The sequence below is a fragment of the Oncorhynchus mykiss genome, chromosome 14 (assembly GCF_013265735.2).
Source record: "Oncorhynchus mykiss isolate Arlee chromosome 14, USDA_OmykA_1.1, whole genome shotgun sequence".
Taxonomy (NCBI): Eukaryota; Metazoa; Chordata; class Actinopteri; order Salmoniformes; family Salmonidae; genus Oncorhynchus; species Oncorhynchus mykiss.
Window position 1 is genome coordinate 39,555,772 of NC_048578.1, and position 18,268 is coordinate 39,574,039.

General features: G+C 42.6%; 1 protein-coding gene across 1 annotated transcript in view; it reads right to left on the reverse strand.

Annotated features, from left to right (window-relative positions):
- LOC110513519 (netrin receptor UNC5A-like) overlaps positions 1-18,268 on the reverse strand; it is a 598,088-nt gene that overhangs the window by 92,440 nt on the left and 487,380 nt on the right. Inside the window, exons 7-10 of the mRNA XM_036943545.1 lie at positions 16,296-16,553; positions 13,416-13,733; positions 3,758-3,845; positions 458-626 (exon numbers count right to left, since the gene is read on the reverse strand). Of these exons, the coding sequence (XP_036799440.1) occupies positions 458-626; positions 3,758-3,845; positions 13,416-13,733; positions 16,296-16,553 (833 nt within the window). The remainder of the gene's footprint in view (positions 1-457; positions 627-3,757; positions 3,846-13,415; positions 13,734-16,295; positions 16,554-18,268) is intronic.

Sequence of the window (18,268 nt, forward strand, 5' to 3'; positions counted from 1 at the left end):
GTAAGCCCCCTTGGTAAAATCCTCCCCTACCACACGAAGTTTCTAGAGCGCGATGAGCAAAGGTAAGCCCCCTTGGTAAAATCCTCCCCTACCACTGTATGATGAGAAGTGTGCACCTTCCTATGGGGTTCCCGGTCACGGCTGGCTGTGATTGGATGTTTTGTCAACACCAGGGATAGACACAGTAGCTCTGGGTTTAAATCCAGACCATTATCAGTTGAATCAGCTGTGTTAGTAGGGCTGGAACAAAAGCCTGCAAAAGGACTAAAATAAAATAACGTACTCTAGCTATAATCCAGATCCTCTCACGTGTGTGTGTGTGTGTGCGTGTGCGTGCATGTGCGTGTGTGTGTGTTCGTATGTGTGTGTAGGGTCATAGACGTTGACCAAATAATCTCCTATAGTATTCCCATCACATTGTGTTGTTTCTCTGTTGTCTACAGTCATCTGTTCTCACCTCCCAGACGCCTTCGTAGTTCTGTTTCTTCAGCCTGATGGCCCAGTTCTCAGGACAGGCGTCAGAACAATGGTCCATGCTGAGAATTGTGGGCCGCGTCAGAACCACCCCCGGAGGACCACAGCTCACTATGGGACTCAGCAGGGTCTGGCAGCCCGCCAGGGGTAACCTGCATGGGTGGAGAGAGGAGGAGGAGTTATGAGGAGTAGGCAGAGGGTAGGAGGGGTTAGTTGACGGTAGGGGCAGAAGGGAGATGGGAGGAAGGGTTGGTAGGTGGGTAGTGGGGAAGGGTTAGGGTTAACTTCACACCTAGATAATCTGAGGCAGGTTTACTTTAACATCATACATCTAGATAATCTGACGCAGGTCTACTTTAACTTCACACATCTAGATAATCTGATGCAAGTCTACTTTAACATCACACATCTAGATCATCTGAGGCAGGTCTACTTTAATTTCACACATCTAGATAATCTGAGGCAAGTCTACTTTAACATCACACATCTAGATAATCTGACGCAGGTCTAATTTAACATCACACATCTAGATAATCTGAGGCAGGGCTACTTTAACTTCACACATCTAGATAATCTGACGCAGGTCTACTTTAACTTCACACATCTAGATAATCTGACGCAGGTCTAATTTAACATCACACATCTAGATAATCTGAGGCAGGTCTACTTTAACATCACACATCTAGATAATCTGAGGCAGGTCTACTTTAACTTCACACATCTAGATAATCTGACGCAGGTCTACTTTAACTTCACACATCTAGATAATCTGAGGCAGGTCTACTTTAACTTCACACATCTAGATAATCTGACGCAGGTCTACTTTAACTTCACACATCTAGATAATCTGACGCAGGTCTACTTTAACTTCACACATCTAGATAATCTGACGCAGGTCTACTTTAACTTCACACATCTAGATAATCTGACGCAGGTCTAATTTAACATCACATCATCTAGATAATCTGCAGTAGCTAGCAGGTGGTAGAACCTTTACATCAGTGCAGCTGGTTAACTGGTACTGTCACTGTGAGCTGCATTGATCATTGTTATTAACAAGGCCATGCAGTGTAAAAAATAAAGTATGTTATTAACATCTAGATGTATGATGGTAATAAACTACTGAGAATAAACTACAGTCTTACTCTATGGTAATAAACTACAGTCTTACTCTACGGTAATAAACTACAGTCTTACTCTATGGTAATAAACTACAGTCTTACTCTATTGTAATAAACTACAGTCTTACTCTATGGTAATAAACTAGTCTTACTCTATGGTAATAAACTACTGAGAATAAACTATAGTTTTACTCTATGGTAATAAACTACAGTCTTACTCTATGGTAATAAACTAGTCTTACTCTATGGTAATAAACTACAGTCTTACTCTATGGTAATAAACTACAGTCTTACTCTATGGCAATAAAGTCTTACTCTATGGTAATAAACTACAGTCTTACTCTATGGCAATAAAGTCTTACTCTATGGTAATAAACTGCAGTCTTACTCTACGGTAATAAACTACAGTCTTACTCTATGGTGATAAACTAGTCTTACTCTATGGCAATAAACTACAGTTTTACTCTATGGTAATAAACTACAGTCTTACTCTATGGCAATAAACTACAGTCTTACTCTATGGTAATAAACTACAGTCTTACTCTATGGTAATAAACTACAGACTTACTCTATGGCAATAAACTACAGTCTTACTCTATGGTAATAAACTACAGTCTTACTCTATGGTAATAAACTACTGAGAATAAACTACAGTCTTACTTTATGGTAATAAACTACAGTCTTACTCTATGGTAATAAACTACAGTCTTACTCTATGGTAATAAACTACAGACTTACTATATGGCAATAAACTACAGTCTTACTCTATGGTAATAAACTACAGTCTTACTCTATGGTAATAAACTACAGTCTTACTCTATGGTAATAAACTACTGAGAATAAACTACAGTCTTACTTTATGGTAATAAACTACAGTCTTACTCTATGGTAATAAACTACAGTCTTACTCTATGGTAATAAACTAGTCTTACTCTACGGTAATAAACTACAGTCTTACTCTATGGTAATAAACTACAGTCTTACTCTATGGTAATAAACTACAGTCTTACTCTTTGGCAATAAACAACTGAGAATAAACTACAGTCTTACTCTATGGTAATAAACTGCAGTCTTACTCTACGGTAATAAACTAAAGTCATACACTATGGTGATAAACTAGTCTTACTCTATGGTAATAAACTACAGTCTTACTCTATGGCGATAAACTACAGTCTTACTCTATGGTAATAAACTACAGTCTTACTCTATGGTAATACACTACTGAGAATAAACTACAGTCTTACTCTATGGTAATAAACTACAGTCATACTCTATGGTAATAAACTACAGTCTTACTCTATGGTAATAAACTACAGTCTTACTCTATGGTAATACACTACTGAGAATAAACTACAGTCTTACTCTATGGTAATAAACTGCAGTCTTACTCTATGGTAATAAACTACAGTCTTACTCTATGGTAATAAACTACTGAGAATAAACTACAGTCATACTCTATGGTAATAAACTACAGTCTTACTCTATGGTAATAAACTACAGTCTTACTCTATGGTAATACACTACTGGGAATAAATTACAGTCTTACTCTATGGTAATAAACTACAGTCTTACTCTATGGCAATAATCTACAGTCTTACTCTATGGTAATAAACTACTGAGAATAAACTACAGTCTTACTCTATGGTAATAAACTACAGTCTTACTCTATGGTAATAAACTACAGTCTTACTCTACGGTAATAAACTACAGTCTTACTCTATGGTAATAAACTACAGTCTTACTCTATGGTAATAAACTACTGAGAATAAACTACAGTCTTACTCTATGGTAATAAACTACAGTCTACTATTCCTCTGTGTGTGTGTGTGTGTGTGTGTGTGTGTGTGTGTGTGTGTGTGTGTGTGTGTGTGTGTGTGTGTGTGTGTGTGTGTGTGTGTGTGTGTGTGTGTGTGTGTGCATGTTTTGCTGGGTTTTGTGGACAGGGTGGCAGATGGGATCACACACACGTACACACACACACACACACACACACACACACGTACAAACACGTACACACACGTACACACACACACACACACACACACACACACACACACACACACACACACACACACACACACACATACACACACACACACACACACACACACACACACACACACACACACACACAGCCTGTTAGTTAAAGTTAAAGAGCCCACCTTAAATCTTCTTTCCTCTGAGCGGTGAGATATATCTCATAGATCTTTCCCCTGGGGATGGCCTCTGGAGGGATCAGCAGGCTGATGCCTAAACAACAACACCACAGAAGAAGAAGAATGAATCAAAACACAAATAACACCACCACAGAAGAAGACAGAGAGAGAGAGAGAGAGAGAGAGAGAGAGAGGCTCATTTGTTGTGTCTGAACGGTGCTTTTGTAATTCCACAAAGGAGGCAAGCCGGAGGACCGACAGGACGGATGAGGATAACACGCAGGCACACGCGCATGTGCACACGCACACGCACACGCCTGACAGAAGAGAACGAATACCTCAGAGAACACTTTAAGTGAAGGATTCTCATCACGTACTTCTCAACTAAAACAACATGTGTCTCCTGTTCTATAGGAAGATAAACACCAGAAAGATAAACAACATGTGTCTCCTGTTCTACAGGAAGATAAACAACATGTGTCTCCTGTTCTACAGGAAGATAAACACCAGGAAGATAAACAACATGTGTCTCCTGTTCTACAGGAAGATAAACAACATGTGTCTCCTGTTCTACAGGAAGATAAACAACATGTGTCTCCTGTTCTACAGGAAGATAAACACCAGGAAGATAAACAACATGTGTCTCCTGTTATACAGGAAGATAAACAACATGTGTCTCCTGTTCTACAGGAAGATAAACACCAGGAAGATAAACAACATGTGTCTCCTGTTCTACAGGAAGATAAACAACATGTGTCTCCTGTTCTACAGGAAGATAAACAACAGGTGTCTCCTGTTCTACAGGAAGATAAACAACATGTGTCTGCTGTTCTACAGGAAGATAAACAACATGTGTCTCCTGTTCTACAGGAAGATTATCAACATGTGTCTCCTATTCTACAGCTAGACTACTACAGGAAGATAAACAACATGTGTCTGCTGTTCTACAGGAAGATACACAACATGTGTCTCCTGTTCTACAGGAAGATAAACAACATGTGTCTCCTATTCTACAGGAAGATAAACAACATGTGTCTCCTGTTCTACAGGAAGATAAACAACATGTGTCTCCTGTTCTACAGGAAGATAAACAACATGTGTCTCCTGTTCTACAGGAAGATAAACAACATGCGTCTCCTGTTCTACAGGAAGATAAACAACATGTGTCTGCTGTTCTACAGGAAGATAAACAACATGTGTCTCCTGTTCTACAGGAAGATAAACAACATGTGTCTCCTGTTCTACAGGAAGATAAACAACATGTGTCTGCTGTTCTACAGGAAGATAAACAACAGGTGTCTCCTGTTCTACAGGAAGATAAACAACATGTGTCTCCTGTTCTACAGGAAGATAAACAACATGTGTCTCCTGTTCTACAGGAAGATAAACAACATGTGTCTGCTGTTCTACAGGAAGATAAACAACAGGTGTCTCCTGTTCTACAGGAAGATAAACAACATGTGCCTCCTGTTCTACAGGAAGATAAACAACATGTGTCTCCTGTTCTACAGGAAGATAAACAACATGTGTCTGCTGTTCTACAGGAAGATAAACAACATGTGTCTCCTGTTCTACAGGAAGATAAACAACATGTGTCTGCTGTTCTACAGGAAGATAAACAACATGTGTCTCCTATTCTACAGCTAGACTACTACAGGAAGATAAACAACATGTGTCTCCTGTTCTACAGGAAGATAAACAACATGTGTCTCCTGTTCTACAGGAAGATAAACAACATGTGTCTCCTGTTCTACAGGAAGATAAACAACATGTGTCTCCTATTCTACAGCTAGACTACTACAGGAAGATAAACAACATGTGTCTCCTGTTCTACAGGAAGATAAACAACATGTGTCTCCTGTTCTACAGGAAGATAAACAACATGTGTCTCCTGTTCTACAGGAAGATAAACAACATGTGTCTCCTGTTCTACAGGAAGATAAACAACATGTGTCTCCTGTTCTACAGGAAGATAAACAACATGCGTCTCCTGTTCTACAGGAAGATAACAACATGCGTCTCCTGTTCTACAGGAAGATAAACAACATGTGTCTCCTGTTCTACAGGAAGATAAACAACATGTGTCTCCTATTCTACAGGAAGATAAACAACATGCGTCTCCTGTTCTACAGGAAGATAAACAACATGTGTCTCCTGTTCTACAGGAAGATAAACAACATGTGTCTCCTGTTCTACAGGAAGATAAACAACATGTGTCTCCTGTTCTACAGGAAGATAAACAACATGTGTCTCCTGTTATACAGGAAGATAAACAACGTGTCTCCTGTTCTACAGGAAGATAAACAACATGTGTCTCCTGTTCTACAGGAAGATAAACAACATGTGTCTCCTATTCTACAGCTAGACTACTACAGGAAGATAAACAACATGTGTCTCCTGTTCTACAGGAAGATAAACAACATGTGTCTCCTGTTCTACAGGAAGATAAACAACATGTGTCTCCTGTTCTACAGGAAGATAAACAACATGTGTCTCCTGTTCTACAGGAAGATAAACAACATGTGTCTCCTGTTCTACAGGAAGATAAACAACATGTGTCTCCTGTTCTACAGGAAGATAAACAACATGTGTCTCCTGTTCTACAGGAAGATAAACAACAGGTGTCTCCTGTTCTACAGGAAGATAAACAACATGTGTCTCCTGTTCTACAGGAAGATAAACAACATGTGTCTCCTGTTCTACAGGAAGATAAACAACATGTGTCTGCTGTTCTACAGGAAGATAAACAACATGTGTCTCCTGTTCTACAGGAAGATAAACAACATGTGTCTCCTGTTCTACAGGAAGATAAACAACATGTGTCTGCTGTTCTACAGGAAGATAAACAACAGGTGTCTCCTGTTCTACAGGAAGATAAACAACATGTGTCTCCTGTTCTACAGGAAGATAAACAACATGTGTCTCCTGTTCTACAGGAAGATAAACAACATGTGTCTGCTGTTCTACAGGAAGATAAACAACATGTGTCTCCTGTTCTACAGGAAGATAAACAACATGTGCCTCCTGTTCTACAGGAAGATAAACAACATGTGTCTCCTGTTCTACAGGAAGATAAACAACATGTGTCTGCTGTTCTACAGGAAGATAAACAACATGTGTCTCCTGTTCTACAGGAAGATAAACAACATGTGTCTCCTGTTCTACAGGAAGATAAACAACATGTGTCTCCTATTCTACAGCTAGACTACTACAGGAAGATAAACAACATGTGTCTCCTGTTCTACAGGAAGATAAACAACATGTGTCTCCTGTTCTACAGGAAGATAAACAACATGTGTCTCCTGTTCTACAGGAAGATAAACAACATGTGTCTCCTATTCTACAGCTAGACTACTACAGGAAGATAAACAACATGTGTCTCCTGTTCTACAGGAAGATAAACAACATGTGTCTCCTGTTCTACAGGAAGATAAACAACATGTGTCTCCTCTTCTACAGGAAGATAAACAACATGTGTCTCCTGTTCTACAGGAAGATAAACAACATGTGTCTCCTGTTCTACAGGAAGATAAACAACATGCGTCTCCTGTTCTACAGGAAGATAAACAACATGCGTCTCCTGTTCTACAGGAAGATAAACAACATGTGTCTCCTGTTCTACAGGAAGATAAACAACATGTGTCTCCTATTCTACAGGAAGATAAACAACATGCGTCTCCTGTTCTACAGGAAGATAAACAACATGTGTCTCCTGTTCTACAGGAAGATAAACAACATGTGTCTCCTGTTCTACAGGAAGATAAACAACATGTGTCTCCTGTTCTACAGGAAGATAAACAACATGTGTCTCCTGTTATACAGGAAGATAAACAACATGTGTCTCCTGTTCTACAGAAAGATAAACAACATGTGTCTCCTGTTCTACAGGAAGATAAACAACATGTGTCTCCTATTCTACAGCTAGACTACTACAGGAAGATAAACAACATGTGTCTCCTGTTCTACAGGAAGATAAACAACATGTGTCTCCTGTTCTACAGGAAGATAAACAACATGTGTCTCCTGTTCTACAGGAAGATAAACAACATGTGTCTCCTGTTCTACAGGAAGATAAACAACATGTGTCTCCTGTTCTACAGGAAGATAAACAACATGCGTCTCCTGTTCTACAGGAAGATAAACAACATGCGTCTCCTGTTCTACAGGAAGATAAACAACATGTGTCTCCTGTTCTACAGGAAGATAAACAACATGTGTCTCCTGTTCTACAGGAAGATAAACAACATGTGTCTCCTGTTCTACAGGAAGATAAACAACATGTGTCTCCTGTTCTACAGGAAGATAAACAACATGTGTCTCCTGTTCTACAGGAAGATAAACAACATGTGTCTCCTGTTCTACAGGAAGATAAACAACATGTGTCTCCTGTTCTACAGGAAGATAAACAACATGTGTCTCCTGTTCTACAGGAAGATAAACAACATGTGTCTGCTGTTCTACAGGAAGATAAACAACAGGTGTCTCCTGTTCTACAGGAAGATAAACAACATGTGTCTCCTGTTCTACAGGAAGATAAACAACATGTGTCTCCTGTTCTACAGGAAGATAAACAACATGTGTCTCCTGTTCTACAGGAAGATAAACAACATGTGTCTCCTGTTCTACAGGAAGATAAACAACATGTGTCTCCTGTTCTACAGGAAGATAAACAACATGCGTCTCCTGTTCTACAGGAAGATAAACAACATGCGTCTCCTGTTCTACAGGAAGATAAACAACATGTGTCTCCTGTTCTACAGGAAGATAAACAACATGTGTCTCCTGTTCTACAGGAATATAAACAACATGTGTCTCCTGTTCTACAGGAAGATAAACAACATGTGTCTCCTGTTCTACAGGAAGATAAACAACATGTGTCTCCTGTTCTACAGGAAGATAAACAACATGCGTCTCCTGTTCTACAGGAAGATAAACAACATGCGTTTCCTGTTCTACAGGAAGATAAACAACATGTGTCTCCTGTTCTACAGGAAGATAAACAACATGTGTCTCCTGTTCTACAGGAAGATAAACAACATGTGTCTCCTATTCTACAGCTAGACTACTACAGGAAGATAAACAACATGTGTCTCCTGTTCTACAGGAAGATAAACAACATGTGTCTCCTGTTCTACAGGAAGATAAACAACATGTGTCTCCTGTTCTACAGGAAGATAAACAACATGTGTCTCCTATTCTACAGGAAGATAAACAACATGTGTCTCCTATTCTACAGCTAGACTACTACAGGAAGATAAACAACATGTGTCTCCTGTTCTACAGGAAGATAAACAACATGTGTCTCCTGTTCTACAGGAAGATAAACAACATGTGTCTCCTGTTCTACAGGAAGATAAACAACATGTGTCTCCTATTCTACAGGAAGATAAACAACATGTGTCTCCTATTCTACAGCTAGACTACTACAGGAAGATAAACAACATGTGTCTCCTGTTCTACAGGAAGATAAACAACATGTGTCTCCTATTCTACAGCTAGACTACTACAGGAAGACATCTGGTTAAATGCAACATGCATGTCTCATGCACTTTCATGGAAGCAAACGTGTGTTTGTTATTATATATTCATATCTCACATATACAATATCTAAATGTTTGCATGACCAGAATGAGGATATCTCTCCTTCTCTGTGTGTGTGTGTGTGCTCATGTGTGTGTGTGTGTGTGTGAGTCTGTGTGTGCGTGTTTGCTTGTCTAGCGCCAAGTGAGAAGATTAGTGTCAAGGGTTTGAGTTAATCCATGCATACAATATGTGACAGCATATACACAGAGAGAGAAAGAGAAAAGAGAGAGACAGAGAGATAGATAAAGGAGAGCGAAATGAGAGCGAGTGAAAGGAGAAAGAGAGAGAAAAGAGAGAAAGGAAGGATAGAGACAGAGAGGAAAATGAGAGGGAGAGAGGGGGGAAAGGAGAGAGAGGGGGGAGAGAGAAAGGAGAGAGAGCGAGAGAGCGAGAGGGGGAGAGAAAGGAGAGAGAGTAAGTGAAATAAAAGAGAAAGAGAGACAGAGAGGAAGGAGAGAGACAGAGAGATACATGAGAGAGAAAAGGGAGAGAGAGTGAGAAAGGAGAGAGAGAGACAGAGAGTATGAGAAAAGAAAGGGAGAGGGAAAGATCATTATCTCTCTCCAGATACTACTGAATGATCTGACCAACAGAAACACTGTTGTCACTTATATAACTAACTACTGAATGATCTGACCAACAGAAACACTGTTGTCACTTATATAACTAACTACTGAATGATCTGACCAACAGAAACACTGTTGTCACTTATATAACTAAGAACTGAATGATCTGACCAACAGAAACACTGTTGTCACCTATATAACTAAGAACTGAATGATCTGACCAACAGAAACACTGTTGTCACTTATATAACTAACTACTGAATGATCTGACCAACAGAAACACTGTTGTCACTTATCTAACTAACTACTGAATGATCTGGCTAACAGAAACACTGTTGTCACTTATATAACTAACTACTGAATAGTGGAGAGGAGGAGAGAAGAGAAGACAGAGAGGATTCCAGACTTTCTGATGCTCTATATTACCAGACCATCAAGACTTTACCTGCGTCAGTCATCTATGACTAGCAGCAGTGATGTCATTAACGACGAAGGTTCTAATTGAGGTCATTTGGTCTAAAGTCGTTTCCTGGATGTCTTACGTCTCTCTCTCTCTGTGTTCCGTCCTGCTACAGATCTCTATCCGTTTGACCTGTAGTTACTGGCCGTGTTCAGATATAGCTCATCTAAAAAAATGTTTTTTTAAACTTCAGTTGTTTAAAAAAAAAATAGAACAGTGCTTTCCAAATGAATCCATATGAATGTGACTGAGGAGTGACGTCTCCTATAATAATACTATGTGTATATTTGTAGCTGACATTTTAAATGTTGCTGTGGAAGTTTTTTTCATCTTGGCAGTTTGAATAAGAAGTCCCAGTCAGTGGTGATGACGCATGGTTTCTGGGTAATCATCAACGTGGCCCGAAGCTAATCTGCTTTCTCACTCTCTATGCCTGCATCCCAAATTGCACACTATCCCCTAAATAGTGCACTACTTTTGGCCATAGGGCTCTGGTCAAAGGTAGTGCACTATACAGGGAATAGGTTTCCGTTTGTGATGCGACCCATGTTTCTAGGTAACCACCGCCATGGTCTGAAGATAACCTGCAGTGCTTTCTCCCTCTCCATACGGTCTGAGACACTAATGTAGACACTCATACAGACTGAGTTCCAAACGGCACCCTATTCATTACGCAGTGCACTACTTTTATCCAGGGCCCATGGGGAAATAGGGTGCATTAACCAGGGCCCATAGGGAATAGGATGCATTTGGGATTCAGTCACAGCCTTCAACATGACCCTATGCTGCTGGTGTCCCTCTCTTTTCCCTGGCCTTTCTGCAAACCTTCATGCAGACAGGCAGACAGGCAGACGGGCAGACAGGCAGACAGACAGACAGGCAGACAGGTATACAGGCAGACAGGTAGACAGGCAGGCAGACAGGTAGACAGGCAGGCAGACGGGTAGGCGGGCAGACCGGCAGACAGGCAGACAGGCAGACAGGCAGACAGGCAGACAGGCAGGCAGGCAGACAGACAGACAGACAGACAGACAGACAGACAGACAGACAGGCAGGCAGGCAGGCAGGCAGGCAGGCAGGCAGGCAGACAGACAGACAGGAAGACAGACAGGCAGACAGGTAGACAGACAGGCAGACAGGCAGACGGGCAGACGGGCAGACGGGCAGACGGGCAGACAGGCAGACAGGCAGACAGGTAGACAGGTAGACAGACAGACAGGTAGACGGGCAGACAGGCAGACAGGTAGGCAGGCAGATATTCTATCAGTCCGTGGCAACATGAAGAAGTCTCTGGCCTGTAAGAGAGACTAATTACTCTGAATTAACTCAGTGGCCCTGGAGTGGGTTGGGCTGTAGTGGACAGAGATGACCCTATCAGTTTACTGGGCTGGACTGACTACATGGCTAAGGCACACACATATGGATTGGCTGAAGACCGTGTATGTGTTGCTAAACTAGAAAAGAAGTCCACACAGACTCACACAGACCCATTGCCATAACGATGTCATTTTTTCTTCAAATATATACCGTACCAGTCAAAAGTTTGGACACACCTTCTCATTCAAGGGTTTTTCTTTAATTTTGACTATTTTCTACATTGTAGAATAATAATAATAGTGAAGACATCAACACTATGAAATATCACATATGGAATCATGTAGTAGTGTTAAACAAATCAAAATATATTTTATATTTGAGATTCTTCAAAGTAGCCACCCTTTGCCTTGATGACAACTTTGCACACTCTTGGCATTCTCTCAACCAGCTCCATGAGGTAGTCACCTGGAATGCATTTCAATTAACAGGTGTGCCTTGTTAAAAGTTAATATGTGGAATTTCTTTCCTAAATGCGTTTGAGCCAATCAGTTGTGTTGTGACAAGGTAGGGTTGGTATACAGAAGATAGCCCTATTTGGTAAAATACCAAGTCCATATCATGGTAAGAACAGCTCAAATAAGCAAAGAGAAATGACAGTCCATCATTACTTTAAGACATGAAGGTCAATCAATCCGGAAAATTACAAGAACTACGAAAGTTTCTTCAAGTGCAGCTGCAAAAATCATTAAATGCTATGATGAAACTGGCTCTTATGAGGACCGCCACAGGAAAGGAAGACCCAGAGTTACCTCTGCTGCAGAGGATAAGTTCATTAGAATTACCAATAGACATATCTCAAGTAACAGACACATCTCAACATCAACTGTTCAGAGGAGACTGCGTGAATCAGGCCTTCATGGTCGAATGGCTGCAAAGAAACCACAACTAAAGGACTCCAATAAGAAGAAGAGACTTGATTGGGCCAAGAAACATGAGCAATGGACTTTAGACCAGTGGAAATCTGTCCTTTGGTCTGATGAGTCCAAATTTGAGATTTTTGGCTCCAACCGCCGTGTCTTTGCGAGACGCAGAGTAGGTGAACGGATGTTCTCCACATGTTGGGTTCCCACCGTGAAGCATGGAGGAGGTGGTGTGGGGATGTTTTGCTGGTGACACATGCTACCACAGCATTCTGCATCGATTCGCCATCCCACCTGGTTTGCGCTTATTGGGAATATAATTTGTTTTTCAACAGGATAATGACCCAACACACCTCCAGGCTGTGTTGGAGGCCAGGTCACCTGCATCAGATGACCTGGCCTCCACAATCACCCTACCTCAACCCAATTGAGATGGTTTGGGATGAGTTGGACCGCAGTGAAGGAAAATCAGAAAACAAGTGCTCAGCATACGTGGGAACTCCTTCAAGACTGTTGGAAAAGCATTCCTCATGAAGCTGATTGAGAGAACGCCAAGAGTGTGCAAAGCTGTCATCAAGGCAAAAGGTGGCAACTTTGAAGAATCTAAAATCTAAAATATATTTTGATTTGTTTAACACTTTCTGTTACTACATGATTCCATATGTGTTATTTCATAGTTTTGACGTCTTCACTACTTTTCTACAATGTAGAAAATAGTACAAAATAAAGATAAACCCTGGAATGAGAAGGTGTGACCAAACCTTTGACTGGTACCTTACGTTTTCAATCAATAAACCCATCAACCAATCAGCTCTTACCTGTGTTGGGGATGGTGAGTCTACCCCCCAGGAAGTTGAATGTCCCATACGAGGTGTTAGCCACGTCCCGCGGCAACGTCTTGAAGTACGTCTGATTGGACAGGCGGGTCATAAACTCCGCAGGGTCAGAGGTCATCTTCCCGTTGTGTAAGGTGTGGTGCGACCCGTTGGGTAGGGGGTCCAGGAGCGGACCGTTGGTCATTGAGAACTTAGCGGTGCCGGTGTGTGTGGTGCCGTCGTGACGTGAGTGCAGGGTTCCTTGGTAGCTGGTGGTCGTGGTGGTTAGGTCAGGCTGGATGGTAAGCAGATGAGAGTTCTCTAAAACAGATCAGAGACCAGGAGTGAACAACAGCAGCAGGGGACACACACACCGTCACAGCACAACAGGAAACTACCTCGTCTCTAACACACACACCGCCACAGCACAACAGGAAACTACCTCATCTTTAACACTCACACACACACACACACCCACGCACACGCACACACACACACACACACACACACACACACACACACACACACACACACACACACACACACAGAGGAAGAGAAAAAAGAGAGAGGGAAACATAAAGTCCCAGAGACAGAAGCACACAAACACAGAATGCTGTTATAATTAAGACACAACTCAGATTCAGAGGAGGTTTAGCAGGTAGAGTATAGAAAGGCTTCTATGGTGACTCAGAGGAGGCTTCCATGGTGACTCAGAGGAGGTTTAGCAGGTAGAGTATAGAAAGGCTTCTATGGTAACTCAGAGGAGGCTTCCATGGCGACTCAGAGGAGGTTTCCATGGCGACTCAGAGGAGGTTTCCATGGCGACTCAGAGGAGGTTTAGCAGGCAGAGTATAGAAAGGCTTCCATAGTGACTCAGAGGAGGTTTAGCAGGTAGAGTATAGAAAGGCTTCTATGGTGACTCAGAGGAGATTTAGCAGGTAGAGTATAGAAAGGCTTCCATAGTGACTCAGAGGAGGTTTAGCAGGTAGAGTATAGAAAGGCTTCTATGGTAACTCAGAGGAGGTTTAGCAGGTAGAGTCTAGAAAGGCTTCCATAGTGACTCAGAGGAGGTTTAGCAGGTAGAGTATAGAAAGGCTTCTATGGTGACTCAGAGGAGATTTAGCAGGTAGAGTCTAGAAAGGCTTCTATGGTAACTCAGAGGAGATTTAGCAGGTAGAGTATAGAAAGGCTTCTATGGTGACTCAGAGGAGATTTAGCAGGTAGAGTATAGAAAGGCTTCTATGGTGACTCAGAGGAGATTTAGCAGGTAGAGTATAGAAAGGCTTCCATAGTGACTCAGAGGAGATTTAGCAGGTAGAGTCTAGAAAGGCTTCTATGGTAACTCAGAGAAGATTTAGCAGGTAGAGTATAGAAAGGCTTCTATGGTGACTCAGAGGATATTTAGCAGGTAGAGTATAGAAAGGCTTCCATAGTGACTCAGGGGAGATTTAGCAGGTAGAGTACAGAAAGGCTTCTATGGTGACTCAGAGGAGATTTAGCAGGTAGAGTCTAGAAAGGCTTCTATGGTAACTCAGAGGAGATTTAGCAGGTAGAGTATAGAAAGGCTTCTATGGTGACTCAGAGGAGATTTAGCAGGTAGAGTCTAGAAAGGCTTCTATGGTGACTCAGAGGAGGCTTCCATGGTGACTCAGAGGAGATTTAGCAGGTAGAGTATAGAAAGGCTTCTATGGTGACTCAGAGGAGATTTAGCAGGTAGAGTATAGAAAGGCTTCTATGGTAACTCAGAGGAGATTTAGCAGGTAGAGTCTAGAAAGGTTTCCATAGTGACTCAGGGGAGATTTAGCAGGTAGAGTATAGAAAGGCTTCTATGGTAACTCAGAGGAGGTTTAGCAGGTAGAGTATAGAAAGGCTTCTATGGTAACTCAGAGGAGATTTAGCAGGTAGAGTATAGAAAGGCTTCCATAGTGACTCAGAGGAGGTTTAGCAGGTAGATTCTAGAAAGGCTTCTATGTTGACTCAGAGGAGGTATAGCAGGCAGAGTTTAAAAAGAGGAGAGGAGCAACAAGTCAACACACACACAATTTATATGTTAGTAGATCTACTGTACTGTACAGACAGATGACTGTAGACAACAGAGAAACAACACAATGTGATGGGAATACTATAGGAGACTATTTGGTCAACGCATATGACCCTACACACACATACGAACACACACACACACACACACACACACACACACACACACACACACACACACACACACACACACACACACACACACACACACACACACACACACAACAATAACAAACACAACAAAAATAGAATAGTAGAATAGGTAACACAAGGGACAGTAGATGATAATGGTGAGACTAGATAACACAAGGGACAGTAGATGACTATGGTGAGACTATATAAGACAAGGGACAGTAGATGACTATGGTGAGACTAGATAACACAAGGGACAGTAGATGACTATGGTGAGACTAGATAACACAAGGGACAGTAGATGACTATGGTGAGACTAGATAACACAAGGGACAGTAGATGACTATGGTGAGACTAGATAACACAAGGGACAGTAGATGACTATGGTGAGACTAGATAACACAAGGGACAGTAGATGACTATGGTGAGACTAGATAACACAAGGGACAGTAGATTAGTATGGTGAGACTAGATAACACAAGGGGCAGTAGATTAGTATGGTGAGACTAGATAACACAAGGGACAGTAGATGACTATGGTGAGACTAGATAACACAAGGGACAGTAGATTAGTATGGTGAGACTAGATAACACAAGGGCCAGTTGACACATTGGGTGTACAGTATAGGTTGAATGAAGGACAGTACAGACTGACAGATTGACGGAGGGATGGAAGGAAGGGTAGAAAATAAAACAAAGAGCATTATCCTACTGCTGCGGGGACCAGGGCCGGGGCGGGGGCCAGGGGGGCGGGGGGCCCGGTGCCGAGGTGCCCACACACCTGGCTTGCTAGGCTTGATGCCCATAGGCTGGAAGCCCGTGGTCAGGATGGACGAGTCCGCTACGTCAGCGTCCAGACCCTCCTTCTTACGGCGGTAGACCAGGACCACCACGATGAGGATGAGGGTCAGACAGAGAGCTACGGCTACAATACCCACATACAGGGCCACATCCTCAACTCCACTGGCAGCTAGAGAGAGAGAGCGAGAGAGAGATGGTTAGTGTCAGAGGGAAGGGGCACAGCAATCATGCCAACGTACAGAGCCATGTCCTCACTCACAGCTAGAGAAAGAAAGAGAGAGAGCAGGGTGAAGGGAGAAAGAGAGAGAGCAGGGTGAAGGGAGAAAGAGAGAGAGCAGGGTGAAGGGAGAATGAGAGAGAGAGAGCAGGGTGAAGGGAGAAAGAGAGGGAGAGAGCAGGGTGAAGGGAGAAAGAGAGAGAGAGAGCAGGGTGAAGGGAGAAAGAGAGAGAGAGAGCAGGGTGAAGGGAGAAAGAGAGAGAGAGAGCAGGGTGAAGGGAGAAAGAGAGAGAGAGAGCAGGGTGAAGGGAGAAGAGAGGGAGAGAGCAGGGTGAAGGGAGAAAGAGAGAGAGAGAGCAGGGTGAAGGGAGAAAGAGAGAGAGAGAGCAGGGTGAAGGGAGAAAGAGAGAGAGAGAGAGCAGGGTGAAGGGAGAAAGAGAGGGAGAGAGCAGGGTGAAGGGAGAAAGTGAGAGAGAGAGCAGGGTGAAGGGAGAAAGAGAGAGAGAGAGCAGGGTGAAGGGAGAAAGAGAGAGAGAGAGCAGGGTGAAGGGAGAAAGAGAGAGAGAGAGCAGGGTGAAGGGAGAAAGAGAGAGAGAGAGAGCAGGGTGAAGGGAGAAAGAGAGGGAGAGAGCAGGGTGAAGGGAGAAAGAGAGAGAGAGAGCAGGGTGAAGGGAGAAAGAGAGAGAGCAGGGTGAAGGGAGAAAGAGAGAGAGCAGGGTGAAGGGAGAGAGCAGGGTGAAGGGAGAAAGAGAGGGAGAGAGCAGGGTGAAGGGAGAAAGAGAGAGAGAGAGCAGGGTGAAGGGAGAAAGAGAGGGAGAGAGCAGGGTGAAGGGAGAAAGAGAGAGAGAGAGAGCAGGGTGAAGGGAGAAAGAGAGAGAGAGAGCAGGGTGAAGGGAGAAAGAGAGGGAGAGAGGAATGGTGGGATACAAAAAAATAGACAATTTAACTGTCGGAATTGACCTAGGTCTGTCAAACAGTAAGTACTACACCAGTTAGAACTCTGTTCCCATCTGGTCCTCAACCAGTTAGAACTCTGTTCCCATCTGATCCTCTACCAGTTAGAACTCTGTTCCCATCTGATCCTCTACCAGTTAGAACTCTGTTCCCATCTGATCCTCCAACCAGTTAGAACTCTGTTCCCATCTGATCCTCCAACCAGTTAGAACTCTGTTCCCATCTGATCCTCCAACCAGTTAGAACTCTGTTCCCATCTGGTCCTCAACCAGTTAGAACTCTGTTCCCATCTGATCCTCTACCAGTTAGAACTCTGTTCCCATCTGATCCTCCAACCAGTTAGAACTCTGTTCCCATCTGATCCTCCAACCAGTTAGAACTCTGTTCCCATCTGGTCCTCCAACCAGTTAGAACTCTGTTCCCATCTGATCCTCCAACCAGTTAGAACTCTGTTCCCATCTGATCCTCCAACCAGTTAGAACTCTGTTCCCATCTGATCCTCCAACCAATCAATAGATTCCTCAGCAGCACTACACATCACCATAAAGCTATTGCTTAGGAAGAAGACACAAACACACTCTTCAGACCAACAAACACAAACACACACACACCCACACCAGAGGAGAGCGGTGGAGGAGATAAATGGAAGATTGAGTAACCTATTGACTCTGTAAGTCCCACCGACAGTGTGTGTGTAGGGAGACAGAGATTGT